The following is a 16,421-nucleotide window of genomic DNA, read 5'->3' on the forward strand; positions in this document are numbered from 1 at the left end:
CATGGCTGCAGTGTCACCTGGTCATCGCACCCCTGAGCCCCCAGGTCCCTCCTGACCCAGGGACGGTTTTGGGCTGTTGTTGCGATGCCCTGAGCGTGGGGGTGCAGGGTGCTGAGCTGGGAGCCTCCCACGGGACCAAGTTGCCAGTCCTGGGCTGTGCGCGGTGGAGCAGTGCGGGGAACGGGCATGCTGTGTTCCCTTGAGCCCTTCATCGTGGCTCCTGGGCTGTGGCTGGAGGGGACCCATGGAAGTGCCATGGTCTGGGCTCACGTGCGTGTGCCAGGAGCAGACAGCTTGGAGGGCTGTGACCTCCAGTAATCCCGTTATGGCTAGCTCTTTTCTCACCAGGTGTTATAGGCAGGAGGTGAGGATTTGCCCACCCACCGTGGGAGGGGGCTGGAGGGGCACAACGGCTGGTCCCCCCAGCAGGTTGGGCTCTGGCGGCAGCCCCCCCGGTTTGCTCCCCACGGCTCGGTTTCTGGGGGCTACTTGGCATGGCCATGGGGGAAGGGATCCTGCAGGGGATGGGTCAGTCCGGCTGCTCAGTCCTCGGGGGCCACCCTGAGCCCCCCCTGAGCCCCCCCAGGGATGCTCGGCTGGGGGGAGAAGTGCGGTGGCTGGTGCGGCTCAGGCAGGGAGGTGCGTGGCTCCGTCCCCCCGCAGCCGCCGTCTGCTCCCCTCGGAACAAAGGCGGCTCTGAGCCTCCCCTGCCTCTTGGCACGTTACAAGAGAGCCCTTCTCTCGGGCTGCAAAAGCCTTTTCCAAGCCTGTCCCCCCCCCCGAGCTGCGGGGGGGACCCCGGCTGGCTTGTCCCCTCCTGCAGCTGGGCCAGCACGTGCCCTCGCCGCTGGGATTTTGTGTGTGGGGGGCAATGCTTGCAAGACAGCCCTGTGCTCCCCGCCTGGCACGGGCAGGGGTCCTGGGGGAGCAGGGATTGGGAAAGCGCTGTGCGCATGGGGGTTTTAGCCAGCCCCCCCAGTTAGGGATGCCCACTGCCCCCCCCCCAGGTCAGGGTGTGCTGAGGAGCGGGGCGGGCTGCACCTTGCATGCCGGAGCACGGGGGATGCGGCAGCAGCAGCTGCCCCCCGGCAGCATTAAGGGCTGGGGTGGGCTCCGGCCGTGGGGACGGGGGACCCCGGCGCGCCGGGCTGCGGCAGGGAACGGAGCAGAGGGAAGAGCTCCCGCCACCGGTAATTACCGGCGAGGTTGATGCCACATGATTCAGGGACGTCAGCAGAGTGTGTCACAGCTGATGACACGCCGCATGTGCAGGGGCTGGTGAAGATGCCAGGGCGAGAGGTTGGAGCGCCGGGACAGCGGCGTCTGCCTGGCAGCGCCGAGCCCGCCTCGCCGCCCGACCTTCAGTGAGTCACTCCTCCCTCCCCAGCCTGCCACTGCCCGTCTGAAGTGTCCCAGCCTGTCCCTCTCCCTCCCGGAGCTCAGCTCTCCGGCAGCGCAGCCGTGCTGCCCAAGCCCCGTGCCTCAGTTTCCCCGCGGCGCAGGGGAGGCGAGAGCTGAGCAGCTGCCGTGGGGCTGTGCCCCCCCCCCCCCGCCCCCCTGTGAGGAGAGATGCATACTCCCAGCTTTTTTGGGGACACGCTAGGGGAAGCCAAGACAAAGTGTCGTTACTCACGGCGATGACAGCGCCGATGACAAGTCCCCCAGCCCCCAGGAGCACGTGCTGTGCCCATGTTCCCCGCGCGGGGAGGTGTGTTCCCAGTGCCAGAGAGGCCCAGTGAGTAATGGGGTGGGCGGCAGTGCTGGGGTGCTGTGGGGGGGTGGGAGCTGCAGTCGGTGGCACTGAGCAGAGCATGCTCCAGCATCCTCTTAGAACTGGGGAAGGGGGGACACACCACTGCCAGCCCTGGGAGCGCTGTGGGGGACATGTCCCACCATGGGGCAGTAGGATGGGGGGGGGTATGGCACGAGCGTGGGGACAGTCCGCCCCGTGCCAAGGGTGAGAAAAGTTCCCGGGGAGGTTGGAGGTGCCTTGCCACCCCTTGCTTGGGTGCCTGGAGGTGGGTCTGGGGTCTCCCACCCCTCCTGGGCTCTACCTGCCCCAGCCGAGGTCCTGGGGAGTAGCGTCACGAGGCTGAGCCCAACAACGCTGGCTTTCGGCGCTGGGACAGGGATGCCCTGCGCCGCAGAGGGAAGTATTTTGGCTAGAGAAGTAGGTGATGAGATAAGGATGGGGTATCGCGTTACCGGCGTCGGATCCTTCTTTGAGGTTAGTAAGACAAGACAGACAATGGCTGCTGCTTGATCCAGGCAGTGCTGTGTGAGTGAGTCTATTAGTGGGCTGATGAGTAATCAGCTACGTTGGAGACCTGCTAACGGGAGGGAAAAGTTGTTAATGTGACTCAACTGACCCCTCTCCGCAAAAGTTAGTGTGCCTTTTCTCAAATACCACAGGTGGATTATTCCACGACTTGGATGTGGAGCCGGGAAGGCATGGCAGGATATTCCTCCTTGCTTGCCAGCTGGAGTCACGCGCCGGCGATGAGCCACCGGCGACGGGAGAAGGGACGGGAAGGGAGCGAGCCTAACCCCGGCTCGGCGTGAGCAGAGCCCATCTGCCTGCTCCTCCTTCAGTGACTCCGTCGAGGGGCTTTTTTTGCTCTTTCCTGGCGCAGGCTCGCTGTGCACGCAGCGACGCTGCAGGCTGGCTCAGCATTTCCATGCTCAGCTCCTGCATTTTCAGGGTTCCTGAAGTGTCGCTGCCCTGGGATGGGGTGAGCTCCCTTCTCCCGGTCCCCACGCGCGGAGCAGGGAGGAGCTGACAGCTGGGTGATGTGGGATGCCGTGAGACACCGAGTCCCACTTTCCGAATGTGGGCCGTTGCCTCTCCAAGTGCAGGGAGGCAGCTCTCCCGGGAGATCAGGTGTTGTGAGACTCGTGACTCCACCATGCAAATGCTGGAGGCTGTGAATAATCATGTACTTGTGCAGGGAGACTCAGCCCCGCGTGGGATGGAGCATCCCGCGGCCAGGCGGGAGGCGGCCGAGCCCGCATCTCCTGCTCTCCCAGCCGGGTCACCGGCACCGAGGGACCAGGAGGAGATTTGCAGCCACCCGCATCCTGGGAATCCTCGTTTTTAGGTCAGCCCCCTCTCCAGCCGCAAGGATTTTTGCTGTCCCTTGCGAAGGCCGAACCAGAACCTTGTGTCTCCGAGGGTTTTCCAGCCTGGACTTGTGGCTCATTCCTGCTTTTCTTGTGCTGATACCCAAAACCTAAACCTCCGTCCCTGATCCCGAGAGCCGAGTCTCATCCCAGAGAGCTGTCTCGACCGCGGCTGAATGACCCCCCGATGATCCTGGGTGCGATGGGGTGAGCTGCATCCCTTGAGTCTCTTGCCCTTGCGCTAGCCCCAGGACTCCTGCCTCAACTAGTCAAGAGTTTTCCCAAACAACCCAAAAAGCAATGCCTTTTTATCTCTCTTCTCAGGCAAAGTGGTAAATTTATGGCTGGGCAGTTGGCGAGTGACTCAGCCGTGTGTGGCAGGCTGTGCGCTCCGTGGCTGCGCGATGGGGCACAGGGCAAGGGCAGTCTTACTGGGTCCTGCTCCAAAATGACTTTTTTTTTGTCCTTTCGATCACTTTTTGAACCAGGGAAGCTACGGGCATCCCCAGGTCAGCGGCACGAAAGATGGATACGGCTTAGGGCAGCAAAACGCTGCCGCCAGAGCTTCTCCCCCTTGGAAAGAGAAGGGATTCACCTGCGGGGTGGGAAGGTGCCGGCTCTACAGCCATCTGCATCCCATGGGAGCTGCATCGCTGTGTCCCGCGGGGACGGGGAGTGCGTGGGTCCGGGGGGTGCGTGGCTCGTTCGGCTCCGTCTCATTCCCCAGTGGCTCCTGTCTGGGCAGGGAGGGCTACCTGCCTGGCTCCCACGTGGCGGGCAGGAGGTGGCCGAGGACCCGGGTGCTCCTTCCCTCGCCTCGTTGCCTGCTGCCTTCGCCCGCTCCCTGCTCTGCCACCGCAGACTGACGGGAAAGTACACGGAGTGCCCTGCTCATGTAAATAAACCCAGCTATAAATAGAGAGGGAGAGAAGTGTGAAAACAGCGGGGAATGGATTTCATAAAACCAGCAAATTAGTCTGGAGAAACAAGGGTGTGAACCGTCAGCCGTGCTCCAACCCAAGCCCATATTTCCAGTTTCTTTGAGGGATGCTGGTGGGGCCCTGGTGCCGTGCTCGGCTCGGAGAGGTTCGGGAGCGGGGCTGGGTCCTCCCTGTCTACCCTCGGCTCCCGATGCCTCCCGGGTTGGGCTGTGTTAGCGTAGGTGTCACCAGTGCCCTTCGTTATTTTTATTTCTCTTTGAAATCGTGGCAAAACCCAGCTGAAGGCATGAAGATGGTCTGGCTGGTAACACGGGCTCCAGCCGGACCAGGACATATCGACTCTGTGCAGCTGGGCGAGGGCGGATGGAGCTCCACCAGCCTTGGGCTTGCTCCCTCACAGGCCATGGGGGTGATGGCTGGGATTTTTGGGGTGCTTTGAAGCTGGCAGGACCGGAGCGGGGAGGGTGCTGGTCAAGGGACTGCTGCAAACCTGACTTTGTGCCGATGCGGAGATGGGTAAAGAGCAAAAAAAAAAAACAAACCCCGCCAAGGCGAGGGTCGTGCTCGGCTCTGCCATCCCACCTTGCCGATTTGCAAGCTTTCAGTTCGGGCCTCAGGACGGAGAGCTGAGTCAGACTTTTATGAGGTCTTGGATTCTGCTAAGGAAGCAAAGCGCCCGGCAGCTCGCGTGAGCTGGGGCTGGGCGGGGGGACGCTCTCTGGCCCCAGGGCCACGCTGCTGCCCAAACCTCCGTTAGTGTGGTTGCGGGCAGGTGTGGGATGCTCCTCACACGCCTGCATCCTCTACAAGGGTTGGGTTTTTTTTGCCTCTTTCCAGGACACGCATGGGAAGGAGCCGCAGGAAAACCAGCAGCCGCTCAAACCTCTCCCCAGACACTCTCCCAATGGTGTGGGCAAAGGCAAGACGGTGAGTGTTGGGGACAAAACCGGCGTGCCCCCCCTCTCCGTGCCAGCCTGTCCCCTCCCAGGTTGCCTGTCATCTCGGGGGAAGTTCGGTGGCCCGTTTCTCTCGCTGGCATGCTCCTCGGGGAGCGAGCCCGGCTGTTTGCCCATCTGGCATCACCAGAGGTCTTTGCAGGGAGGAGAGGTGGGCTGGGGCAGCAGAGCAAGGGGGACTTTCTATTTTTCTACCTATTTTCCATTGAATTAGACCTCAATTCTGTCTTTTCAAATGGAGGGGGTTGTGCAGCAGGGCACAAAGCTGTGCCAGGGATGTGTTGGAGGGGACAGGGTGACACGGAGCTGTGGCAGGGTACAGGGGCTTAGGGATGGAGGCACGTGGCGCAGAGCAGGAGGAGGTGACACAGGTGGTGCAGGGTGGCAGGAGAAGGTGGTACAGCTGGTGCAAGGCGCAGGTGAATGTGACATCAGGCTGTGGCAGGTGGCGAGGTGGTGGCTGAGCCGTGCAGGGTCCTGGCAGAGGTGACAGCGAGCTGGTGCAGGGGGCAGGTGGCACAGCTGATGGAGGGTGATGACCCTGAACTTCTGCCAGGGGCACAGATGGTGGCAGATACGTTACCCTGAGCTGATGTGGGGTACGAGGGTGCGGTGGGACCAGGCAGGTGGCAGGGACGTGACCCCAAGCTGGCGCAGGGTGGCAGGGACAGATGGCACAGCTGATGTTGGTCAGGGTGATGCGGAGCTGGTGCCAGGGGGCAAAGTGGCTCAGTGGCGGGTGCAAAGTGGCACTGGCGTGTCAGAGAGTTGGTGTATGGCAGCAGGGGCAGGTGGCAGAGCTGGGGACAGGGAGGTGGCACCGAGGCAGGGCAGGGAGGGACATCTGGTAGCAGGAAGGCTATGCTGAGACGGTGCAGGGGACACATCTGTGGGCAGGGAGGTGACACATCTGGGGACAGGGAGGTGGCACTGCTCCAGGGCGGGGGGGCACATCTGGAGACAGGGAGGTGACGCTGTGCCAGTGCAGGGGGGCACATATGTGCCAGGGCAGGAAGGTGATGCCAAACTGGTGCAGGGGACACATCTGGGGGCAGGCAGGTGACATGGAGCCAGTGCAGGGGACATGGAAGTGATGCTAAGCCGGTGCAGGGGCACATCTGGGGGCAGGAAGGTGACACTGAGCCAGTGCCTGGCCAGATCTGTAGACAGGGAGGTGACACTGAGCTAGTGCCGGGAACACATCTGGAGACAGGGAGGTGACACCGAGCCGGTGCAGCGGGCACATCTGGGAACAGGGAGGTGACACCTAGCCAGTGCAGTGGGCACATCTGGGGACAGGGAGGTGACACATCTGGGGACAGGGGGTGATGCCGAGCCGGTGCAGCGGGCACATCTGGGGACAGGGAGGTGACACTGAGCTGATGCAGGTGACACATCTGGGGACAGGGAGGTGACGCCGAGCCGGTGCAGCGGGCACATCTGGGGACAGGGAGGTGACACTGAGCTGATGCAGGTGACACATCTGGGGACAGGGAGGTGACGCCGAGCCGGTGCAGCGGGCACATCTGGGGACCGTGCGGGGACGCGGCCGGGGGGCGGGTGTCAGAGCCGTCGGGGAGGTGACCGCCCGCCGGAGGTGACCCCGAGCCGAGCCGTGCCGAGCCGCTGCCGGCCGCCCCAGCGCACCGCCCGCCGCTCCCGGCATTGCGCATGATACTGCGGCGCAGGGGCCCCCGTGCGCGCCAACCCACCTTGAAACGGGCCCGGGCCGCTCCGCCGGGCCAATCACCGCCCACTCCGCCGGGGCGCGGCCAATGGGCGGCGGGCGGGGGCGGCACCGAGCCGCTAAAGGGCGCAGGCTAGGCTGCGCCCCGCGCCGTGCGGCGGAGGGCAGGTGCGGCGCGGCGGCGGCATGGGCGCGGGCATGGGCGCAGCGGCGGCGGCCGGCGGCCGGCCCTGAGCCGCCCCTCCGGCCCGGCCAGCCCCGGGGAGCCCTGCCCCCGGCCCGGCCAGCCCTGCCCCGCCCCGGCCGGGCCGCCCGGCGGGCGGAAGATGCTGCGCACCGGGGGCCGGTAGTACTATGATTTGGTATGTGGCCGCTTTGGTAGCAAGTGTGCTCGGCGCCCGCGGGCTGCCCGTACAAGGTGAGCGGGGCCGCCGGGATGCCCTGGGGTTGCGGGGGGGTCCGCCGGCTCCCTGGGGCGGAGAGCATCCCCCCTGCTTTGCATCCCCCCCCCCCCCGTACCGGCTGCGGGGGGGGGGGGGGGGATGTGGATGCACCGGGCTGGGATGCGGGTACCGGGCTGGGATGCAGGCAGCGGGCTGGGATGCGGGTACCGGGAGCCTGTACCGAGCTGGGATGCATGCGCCAGGTTGGGATGCATGCACTGCGGGGGGGAGACTACGACACACGTCCCGAAGCTCCCCCCGGGAGAAGGGCAGGGGGGATCACGCCCCGGGGATGCGGCGTTCTGCGGCTCCCGGGGGGGGTTCGCCTCCCCTCCGGTGCAGGGGGGGCTGGCCGTGCCCCCGGGGCTGCAGCGAGGGGCTGGTTATTGCTTTGTTCCCCTGCTGTCCCCCTTCCCGGGGAAGGGGGGGAGCATCTTCCCGGGCGATCCGGGATTTTTTTTTTTTATTTTTATTTTTTTTTTTTTGGCGGTGACCTCCCCGAGGGCAGTGGCTGCGGGTCGGGAAGTTTGGGAGGCAGGAGCTGGTGGGCGGCAGGTCCTGCCTGGATTCTCCCCTCGGAGGGGGGGCTGCTTGGAAATTCCCCTTGGGAGAAGGCGAGGGGGTGCGAGTCCTTGCAGGGGGCACGCCTGGCTGGATGGTGGGGTGGCGGGGGAGAGGTGGGCAGCGTGGCCAGGGCCAGAGCGTAGGCAGGGGACGGGCAAGCGTTTCTTTGCTCCCCCCCCGCCGCCACATTTCTCCCCCCAGCAGCTCCCAGGGGCGCAGGCAGCGTTTGCCCTTCCCTGCAAGGGTAGCCCGGCTGGGCAAGGAGAAATGCAAAAGGGATTCGTTGCCTTCCCCCGCAGCGCCCCGGCCATGCCCGTGGGCTCCTGGCTGCAGGTTTGGGGGTGACTTTGTCGTCCCCCCCCCACCGCCTGGGGGAGGCTGCCCTCCTTCCCCCCGCCCTCCCCCCCACTGCAGGCTGGCTGCTGCACCGGGGTAAACTGAGGCACAGGGTTGTCCAAGGTCAGGAGGGAGACAGCGGCGGAGAATAACCCTGATTTTCCTGCTCCGGCTTCTTTTCCGTCAGCTGCCAGCGCCGCCCCCCCTCCCTCCCCGCCAGCCAGCCCTGCAGGTAGAAGAGCAGCTGCCTGCCGCTGGTGTGGCACCATCTCCCATCCCGGTACCTTGCCGGGCACGGGGTGCTCCCTGCACCCCGGTGGTCCCTACTGGGGGGCTGTGCCCCTGGGTGTCACTGAGCCCTGCTGGTGGGGATGCGGTGACCGCTGGTGGCAAGCGATGCTGGGGAACGCCACCTCGGTGGGCTGGGAGGGGGCACCTCGGCATGCAGTGGGGCACCACAGCCCCCGCCACATCACGGCGCTCCTCTGCATCCCGCCGCCGTCCCTTGGCATCCCACTGGAGGCGGAGGGAAGGGGAAGGGGGTGTCGGGATGGAGCCCCTCTTGCTGCTGAGCCGCGGCCGGCTGCTGCCTGCCTGAAATGCATCCTGCGGCGTGGTGAGGCGGCAGTTTGCAGCAGCGGTGTGGAGAAGGGATGCTCTGCCTGGGAGAGGAGCGGAGAGCGGCGTGTTCTGCGCCTGGGAACTTGGGAATACCCTGGGATGGGGCTCCCGAGGTGGTGGCGGGGTGGGTGGGTGGGTGGCGGGGACCCCGGGTGCGGGGGTGCCGCGCGTACGGAGCAGTGCGTACGTGATGAATGAGCGCGCTGTGAGTAATGCGTGGGTGGGCGGCGGGCGAGGGGGCGCTGCCGGCCGGCGCAGCCCCCGTGGGAGGGCTGTGTGGGGATGGGGAGCTGGTGGGACTCACCCCAGCGCCCTCCCCTCCTCCTGGGAGTCCTGGTAGGGGGCTGTCACCCTGCATCGCTTGGGGACAGGGCTTCGGAGCAGGGCTGGGGCTCTCTGCAGCTTTGCCCCTGGCTGCGGCCTTCCTCCCCACACTGCCTCCTCCTCCTCCTCCTCGTAGAGCCAGGTTGAGATGCAGCGGTGCTGGCCCCGGGCAGCCCTTTTGCCTGGCCCAGCTCTCCGAGGGCTTTCCAGGCGTTAATCGGCTCAGAGAGGGAAGGAGGGCGCGTTATCCCCTCTTATGGCATGGGGGGAGGAGAGCCGGGACGTGACCGCACAGGGAGTGGGTGTCGGAGGAGGGATCCGGCCTCCTGGCATTCCCGGTGACGCCGAGGGGCTTTTCCTCCCTCTCCCACGAGCGTGATGCGGTGCTGTGCAGCGAGCGGGGATGCTCGTGGATCCGGCAGGTGCGGTTTGCAGACGGAGGATTTGGCTTCGCCGGGTGAGGGCTCCCGTCGAAGAGGTGTGTGTCCCCCCCGGACACCGTGGCAGGTGTTGCTCATGGCAATGACCTTGGCTTGCTGTGGCGGTGCATCCCCTACTCGCTCCAGCGCAAAGCTGGTGCCTCTTCGGCCATGGAGGGGTTTGGACCAGCAGCCACCGGCTTTGGCACATGCGGCTTTGGCCCTGTTCTCCTCTGGCAAAGGCATGGTTTGGCACCGGGATTAGCCAAGGGGGTTGGCCCAGCTCCCGTTTCCATCCTTTCCCGGAGGATTCCTGCTCCTCTGGACCTGTTGGATGGAGGCGCATGGGGCAGGGAGGGATGCGTGCGTCTCGGTCGATGACTTGGCTTGCCGGAGGGTTTTTGCGGCGATGCTTTCCCGGCTCGGTTGCCTTTTGACTTGGAAGATGCAGCTTTGCTGGTGATGGGTAGACCCTGCAAGTTCCTCTCCGGAGCTGCGGCAGGATGGGTTAGCTCCCATTCACCTCCAGTCCTCCGTCTTGGAGGTCGTGGCTTCAGGCTGGAAGAGAAGCCCTGCAGATGGGCGAGCAGCGGGTCCAGCCCCGTGCCGTGCCGATGGAGGAGTCCTTGCATCTCCCGTCCCCTGCGGTAGGCATCTCCCGAGCTGGGAGCCCTGAGCGACCGACCAGCTGGCCTCTGGAGAAACAACTCCCTTCCTCCCGCTTCCCGATGGAGAGGCTGGCGTTGGTGGGAGGGCTGCCTGAGCCAGGAACAGTGTGATTCAGGAGCTGCTGGCGGGCAGCTCGGAGCGCTGCCTGCATCCCGCTTAGCGGTCGGAAGGATGGGAAGGCATCGGGGTGGTACACCCCGCTCCGTGGGGAGGGCGATGCGGGCAGCCTGCCCCTGGGTACCGGTGCCGTGTGGGTCTGGATGCACTGGGCTGGGGGGCACAGCACCCCTGGGATGCAGGAGGTCTCCCCCGGGAGCGGTTTTGGCTCCAGCCCTCCCTTCCCCCCGCCCCGCAGCTGCTTGCTCGGCCCCACGGCACGTGGATGGAGCTTGCGGGGAGCTGCTGGTCGTTGCTGGGAGATGATGGCTCCCGTGAGGCGGCTGCTGTGCAGCACCTGGGGATGCTCTACACCGGGCCAGTGATGTTTAGAGGGAGGGGATGCCGGGGACCCCCGGGTGGGAGTGGGGACACCAGGGTGACCATGGGGAAGACGTTTTCTTGCACGCTCCATCTCTGTGCTAACACACGTGCTCGCTGAGCTGCCACCCAGCCGGGCACAGTCCCACCTGTGTCACCCGGGGAGCGTGGACCCACCGTGGCAGGTAGGGGGCTGCCGTGGGGCAGCCCCCCAGGCATGCGCGCTCCCCTGGGGGTGCCAGGGCAGATGCCTGCCAGCGCGGGGATGGTGTCGGTGGCTCCGCAGGACATGCCACTTCCCCCAGGGGCTGGATTGGAAGTCACCCTCTTGCGGTGAATGGGGTGCAGCTAATGCTGCTCCTCCGCCGGCCCCGCATGACCTTGAGGCATGTCACTTGACCTGCGCGTCGCCTTCCATCCATCTGGAAAATCCGGTTTAAAGCGCAGGAATCGTGCTGCAAAGCCCAGATGCTGCTTTCCAGCTGGGGGAGGGGGCGAGGGCTGCGCTCCACGCACCCCCCCGGCATTGCCCCCCCACCAGGCGGATGCTCTTGGGGGGGGGCTGCGGGTACCCCCGGGTGGGCAGGGGGGCACCGAGCTTGCAGTGGGGGGTGCAGCCCCCACTGAGCTATTGGGGAGGGGGCTCTCCCCCTGTGCCATGCACCGTTTTGGAAGCCCAGATCCCTGCAGTGGGTGGTTCCCATTTTCCACCCCCCTCCCCGGGCTGCAGTTGCTGCCCTGCATGTTTCGTGGCACTGGCTGCCCGTTCTCCTTCCCTGCTGGCCTCCATATGCCACGCCGGTGGCCTTGTCCTCAGAGATCCCCACCATATCCCGCCTCCACCGATGTGAGCGGGATGTGTCAGAGCAGATCTCGTCTCCGCTCGGCAGGGAGGAGAGGTCCCCGCGCCTGCTCCATCCTCGCGGGGGGACAGGGATGGGGACGAGCGCCGGGATGGTGGGACAGGATGGGATCTCCTCTCTGACCCCTGGGCAGGGCAGCCTTCCCGGGCTTTTTGCCATCATCCCTTGGCTGCGGGATCGGTGTTTATCCCGTCTGCGAGCCCAGGTGCAGCATTATTTCATTTTGGAAACCCTCTCTGCCATGGCTGCATCCTCAGGAAGCATCTGTAGGAAGGGTCCCGCTTCAGCGAGTGCACCTGAGATGCTGGGTACCACCAGCTTCACCGTGTCGCCTTATGTCTCCGCTCTCGGGATGGCAGGAACTGGATGCCCAGAGCTGGGAGAGGGTCTTCCCGGCCTTGGCATCACCGTCCTGGGGAGCCCCCGCGGTGGCACCGTCTTTACACGGCAGCAGCATTCCCTCCTCTCCCTTTGGGATGCTATTCAACTCCACCTCCACATCTTGTATTCTTGCCTCCTGGCACGCGGCGTGCTTTTATTTTTCCTGGATCTGCTTGGATGACGAAGCCTGTTGATTACTTGTTTTTCTTTACGAGGCATCCCCCCAGCTTCGCCGGAGCTCCCGCACCGAGGAGGGATTTGGGGTGCGCATCCCCGCTGCGGCTCCCTGATGTTGACCCTATTTCCAAGACACAGCCTGAGCCTTGAAACCCCCGCCCTGAACTTGGCTGAGAAAATCAAGTGGGTTTAAAAATACCTCGTCTGTTTGCGCTCTGTTTCTTCTGGCGTCTGCGGGTTGTTTTCAAGCGTTTCCCCACAAATGTGGGGGTGAGAAACGCTTCTTTGAATGGAGAGCTGCGGTCTCCATCGCTCGCTTGCCTTCCGCGGCCGGGATTTGGGAGGAAAACCTGGTTGGGGCTGGGACCGCAGGGTTAGGAAGTTGGGGAGAGCCAAGGCGAGGTGTGTAGAACATCTTCCCCACTGCTTTCCTGCTGTCTGGGGAAGTGGGGACAGGGGGGCACGGGGGATGGTGGCAGAGCAGGTAGCAGCTGGGGCGAGCCGGGGGCCGGCTAGCTGGTGTGGCTGCCAGTCGGCCACGCGCGTGGGGAGGCGATGCTCAGCCGTGCGTGCAATTCCCCACCGGCCTTGCGATCAGACACCGGCGCTGCGAGCTGCCGGGCCTGACCTATTTTCCTCTGCCCGGGCATCCCTGGCCAGGCATGGGTCCGGCAGAGCTGCTGGCTCGTCCTCTCCTTGTGGATGTCACCCACCGGTTTGCTGGGGAGCCGGTCTGGGGGTCCCGGTGTCAGGCTGCGAGTGTGACATCCTGGTGGTGTCCTGGTGTGGGGCAATGGGTGGCCTGTTGGGCAGCGCGCTTCTCTAGCTGGGCAAGCATCGGCATCCCAGGCTCCGTGTGGCATTGAGGAGCTGAAAACCAAGATCCCCCCTTGGTACCGGGGGTCTCGGGAGGGGCTGGGGGCTGCCCCCTCCATCCCGCGCTGCCGGTGGTGAGCGGGGACTGTCCCTTTCAAGGTGGCGAGGTGCTGGGGACCCGCTCGCTCGAGCGAGGCGGCCGGGGAAGCGTGCGTCCTTGGATGCTCTTGAGCAGCACGTGACAGCTGCTGTCCCCGATCGGCGCAGGGAGGGGGGTGTTCCCAGCCCCCCGCAGCGGGGGTCAGGATGGGTTCTTGCGGCTCTTCGCCGGGGTGGCAGGGGAGGGCTGACAGGGTGCAAACGCCTGAGCTCATCGGCGATGCAGTGATAACGAGGGGTGGAGAGGTGCAAGAGTGTCGTCAGAGGGGTGCAAAGTGTGGGGGGGCAGGAGCGGGGTGCGTGCTTAGTGTGTGCACGGCGATCCCCCAGCCCGGATGGGGACTGGACCGGTGGGTGGCCATGCGGGACCCCCGTAGCAGGGCCGGGTGCCTGCGGCGGGCGTGCAATGCAGCGTCTGCTCCTTTGCAGATGGTTCACAGCTTTGCACCCCGGCGTCACCCTCCCCGCTGCCACCCGCCAGCCCTGCCGGTTAAACAGCCGCCATCCAGCCCCGGTACCCGGCTTGCGCCTTGCAGCGAGGAGGGGGTTTTGGCTGCCGGTAGGGACGGCTCTGCCCACCATCTACCCCGCTTCCCCTTCCCATGGGGACGCTGGTCCGGTGAGCCCGTGGGGTGGCACGGTGCGGGCCTCTCGCCGCTTGTGCCGGAGCCAAAAATAGCCGGTGATGCTCGTCTCCCGCGGCGGGGAAGCGGTGATGTCACTCGCCGCCAATCACCGGCAGCCCCGAAGAGCAGCGCGGAGGAGTGGGAACGTGCTTCCCCGAGCATCCCTCCCCGAGCATCCCCCCGGAGCAGGCGGCGGCAGCGTGTGCCGGGAAAACGGGGGGCCCTTTCCTTGACGGGAAGGGAGATGTGGGGCTGAACCTTGACCCTAGCAGTTTTGGGGACCTCCCCGCCTCGGCTCCCCCCCCACCCCCCGCCAGGCTTGGGTTTTCCCTCTGCCTTTCTGGAAGCCGTGCTGAGGATGCAGCTTTGCTGCTGATGGGGAGAGCAGGATGACGCCAGGCTGCAGCTGAGCGGGGAGGCACGGCCGGGGTGGAGCGGTGCCTTCGTTTGAGGCTGAGACCAAAGCCCTGCTTAATTACCCCCGCCGGGGGGCCGGGCGGGAGGAGCAGGGTGCCAGACTCGATGCGCAGGTCTCAGGCCTGGGGCTCTCGGGGGACATCTGAGGATGGGCGGGCTTGGCTGGAGCGTCGCCGCTCCCGGGGCTCAGCCTGCCCTGGGATGGCTCCTGCGGGAAAGCCGGATCCCTGGGCTGGCAAACCAGAGCTGCAGGTCGGTGGTCCCTGCACGCTTGGTCCCATGGATGTGAAGGCACAGGCAGGGCTGCAAAAGCTGCCTTTTCCCCATTGTGGGGACGTGGGGCAGTCCTGATGGTGCTTCTAGGTGAGGAACACCACTAGGTATGCTCCGTGCACCCCCTCTGCTGAGAGCGGTGCATCCCCAAAACCCTTGCGGGGCACTGGGCACCACCCTTGCCACGGCGCAGAGAGTGGGAAGCCATCCTGGAGCAGCAGGCACTGGCGGCCACCCACCCCTTGGTTTCGGGGTGAGGGAGACCCATCCGCAGGGTGATGTCCTTGGCGGAGCTAGGCGGCTGGGGATGGGAATAGTCTCTGCTGTGGCTTTCCTGGGGGTCCGGGTCCTCCGGCTGTCACTTATGCTGGGGTCCGGCAGTGGGATCAACCACGGTTTCTTCCTTCGCTCCCTCGCAGGTGCCCTCGGCTCGAGGGAGGAGCCCGAGTTCGTGACCGCTCGCGCTGGCGAGAGCGTGATCCTGGGATGCGACGTGATCCACCCGCTCACGGGGCAGCCCCCTCCCTATGTCGTGGAGTGGTTCAAGTTTGGCGTCCCCATCCCCATCTTCATCAAGTTTGGGTTTTACCCTCCCCATGTCGACCCGGAGTATGCCGGTGAGTCCTGGGGGGTGGGAGGGGGACATGCCAGGTCCTGGCTGCATCGTGTACGGCTCCGCTCCATGCGCTCCTCCATCAGAAACCGCGCGGGCTCTGCCTCTCGTTGCTCCCTTTCCACCCAGTTGGTTTTAATTAAGCAGCAGCGCTAGGAAGCCAGCTGGGCTGCGTGGGACGGGAGCAAGCGAGGCAGAGAAACCCGGGGTGACGCGTGGTGGTGGCGGCGGCGGCTGCTGCTGCTGCCGTTGTGCCCCGGAGCAGCTGTGAGCCTGGGGGGGTGGCTCTGGGATGCTGGGGGGATGGTGGGGATGGAGCCGGGGCCACGTGCCGGATGGAGGTGGCAGGTTGGAGCTGCAGAGCCCATGTGGCCGCTTGCCAACGTGCCACCTGCGCCACGTGGCCGGTGGCCTCTGGTGGGGTGTCTGGGCTGGGGACCAGCCCCTAAGGGTGTTGATGTGGTGGGGCAGATACATTTCAGTATCCCATTCCCTGGGGAATGCCGTCCTGGGGAGCTTCCTTTGGGTCTTACCCTGCTTCCAAAGCTCTGCGGGGCTTCCTCCACCCAAATCGCTCCCCTGGGAAATGCTGTGGCGGGGAGGATGCCAGCGCCCGAGCCTGGGCTGAACCCTGCCAAAAATCAGCTCATGAATGAGCGATGCCAGAGCCGGGCGGAGGGTGGGCTGCTTTGCTACTGGTCCGGTTTCCCAGGCTGTGCAAAAGGTCAGCCTGGGGCTGCCCTGCTTTTTTGGGAGACTCCCAGGCCAGGGACAAGCTCTGGGGACACCTCGTTGGGGACACCAGCCCCTGGCTGGGAGCAGAAGGCTGGTGTCGCTGCGGGCAGATGCCACTGTCCCCTGCAGCGACGCTCCGGGGGGGGCTGCTCCGGTGCTGGGGGGGCCATCGCGCGGGGCTGGTGGCCACCGAGCTGATGGCTGTGCTCTCCCCGCAGGCCGGGCCAGCCTGCACGACAAAGCCTCGCTGCGCATTGATCAGGTCCGCTCCGAGGACCAGGGCTGGTACGAGTGCAAAGTCCTCATGCTGGACCAGCAGTACGACACCTTCCACAACGGCAGCTGGGTCCACCTCACGGTCAATGGTGAGCCGGGGGGGGTGGCTGTGGCATCGCAGGGGGGGGCTGCGGCATCCCCAGAGGGTTGCGTGTGGCGCCGGTGCTGGGACAGGTTTCCCTTTGATTTCTGATGGACGCTGGACCTCGATGGTATCTCTGCCTGGCAGCCAAGCGAGCCTGAGGCCATCCAGGCTGGCTGCTCCAGCCAGGGCGTGACTTAAAAAGGGACAAACTTTTATTAGGGATCCCGCCGTTTAATTACGCGGAGCTGGTTTAAAGGAGAGACATCAGGAAACGGGTCTGGGAACGCAGCTCCTCTTCACAAACAGATCAGAAAATCCAATCTTTGCTTTCTTGAAATTCAGATTTACCTAAATTACTTTTTCGTTTTATTAAGGCTGCGTATTAAACTAATTAGCGGACCGTCGGTGTCCGCATCGGGAGAGGTCTTTATTTTTAGCCCGGC

General features: G+C 65.1%; 1 protein-coding gene across 1 annotated transcript in view; it reads left to right on the plus strand.

Moving 5' to 3' along the window:
* Positions 1–7,058: 7,058 nt before the first annotated feature.
* Positions 7,059–16,421, plus strand: part of IGSF9B (immunoglobulin superfamily member 9B) — a 39,445-nt gene continuing 30,082 nt past the window's right edge. Inside the window, exons 1-3 of the mRNA XM_054223092.1 lie at positions 7,059–7,122; positions 14,689–14,886; positions 15,836–15,982. Coding sequence (XP_054079067.1) covers positions 7,059–7,122; positions 14,689–14,886; positions 15,836–15,982 — 409 coding nt within the window. The remainder of the gene's footprint in view (positions 7,123–14,688; positions 14,887–15,835; positions 15,983–16,421) is intronic.

This window comes from Rissa tridactyla, chromosome 17 (assembly GCF_028500815.1).
Source record: "Rissa tridactyla isolate bRisTri1 chromosome 17, bRisTri1.patW.cur.20221130, whole genome shotgun sequence".
In the NCBI taxonomy this organism is placed as follows: Eukaryota; Metazoa; Chordata; class Aves; order Charadriiformes; family Laridae; genus Rissa; species Rissa tridactyla.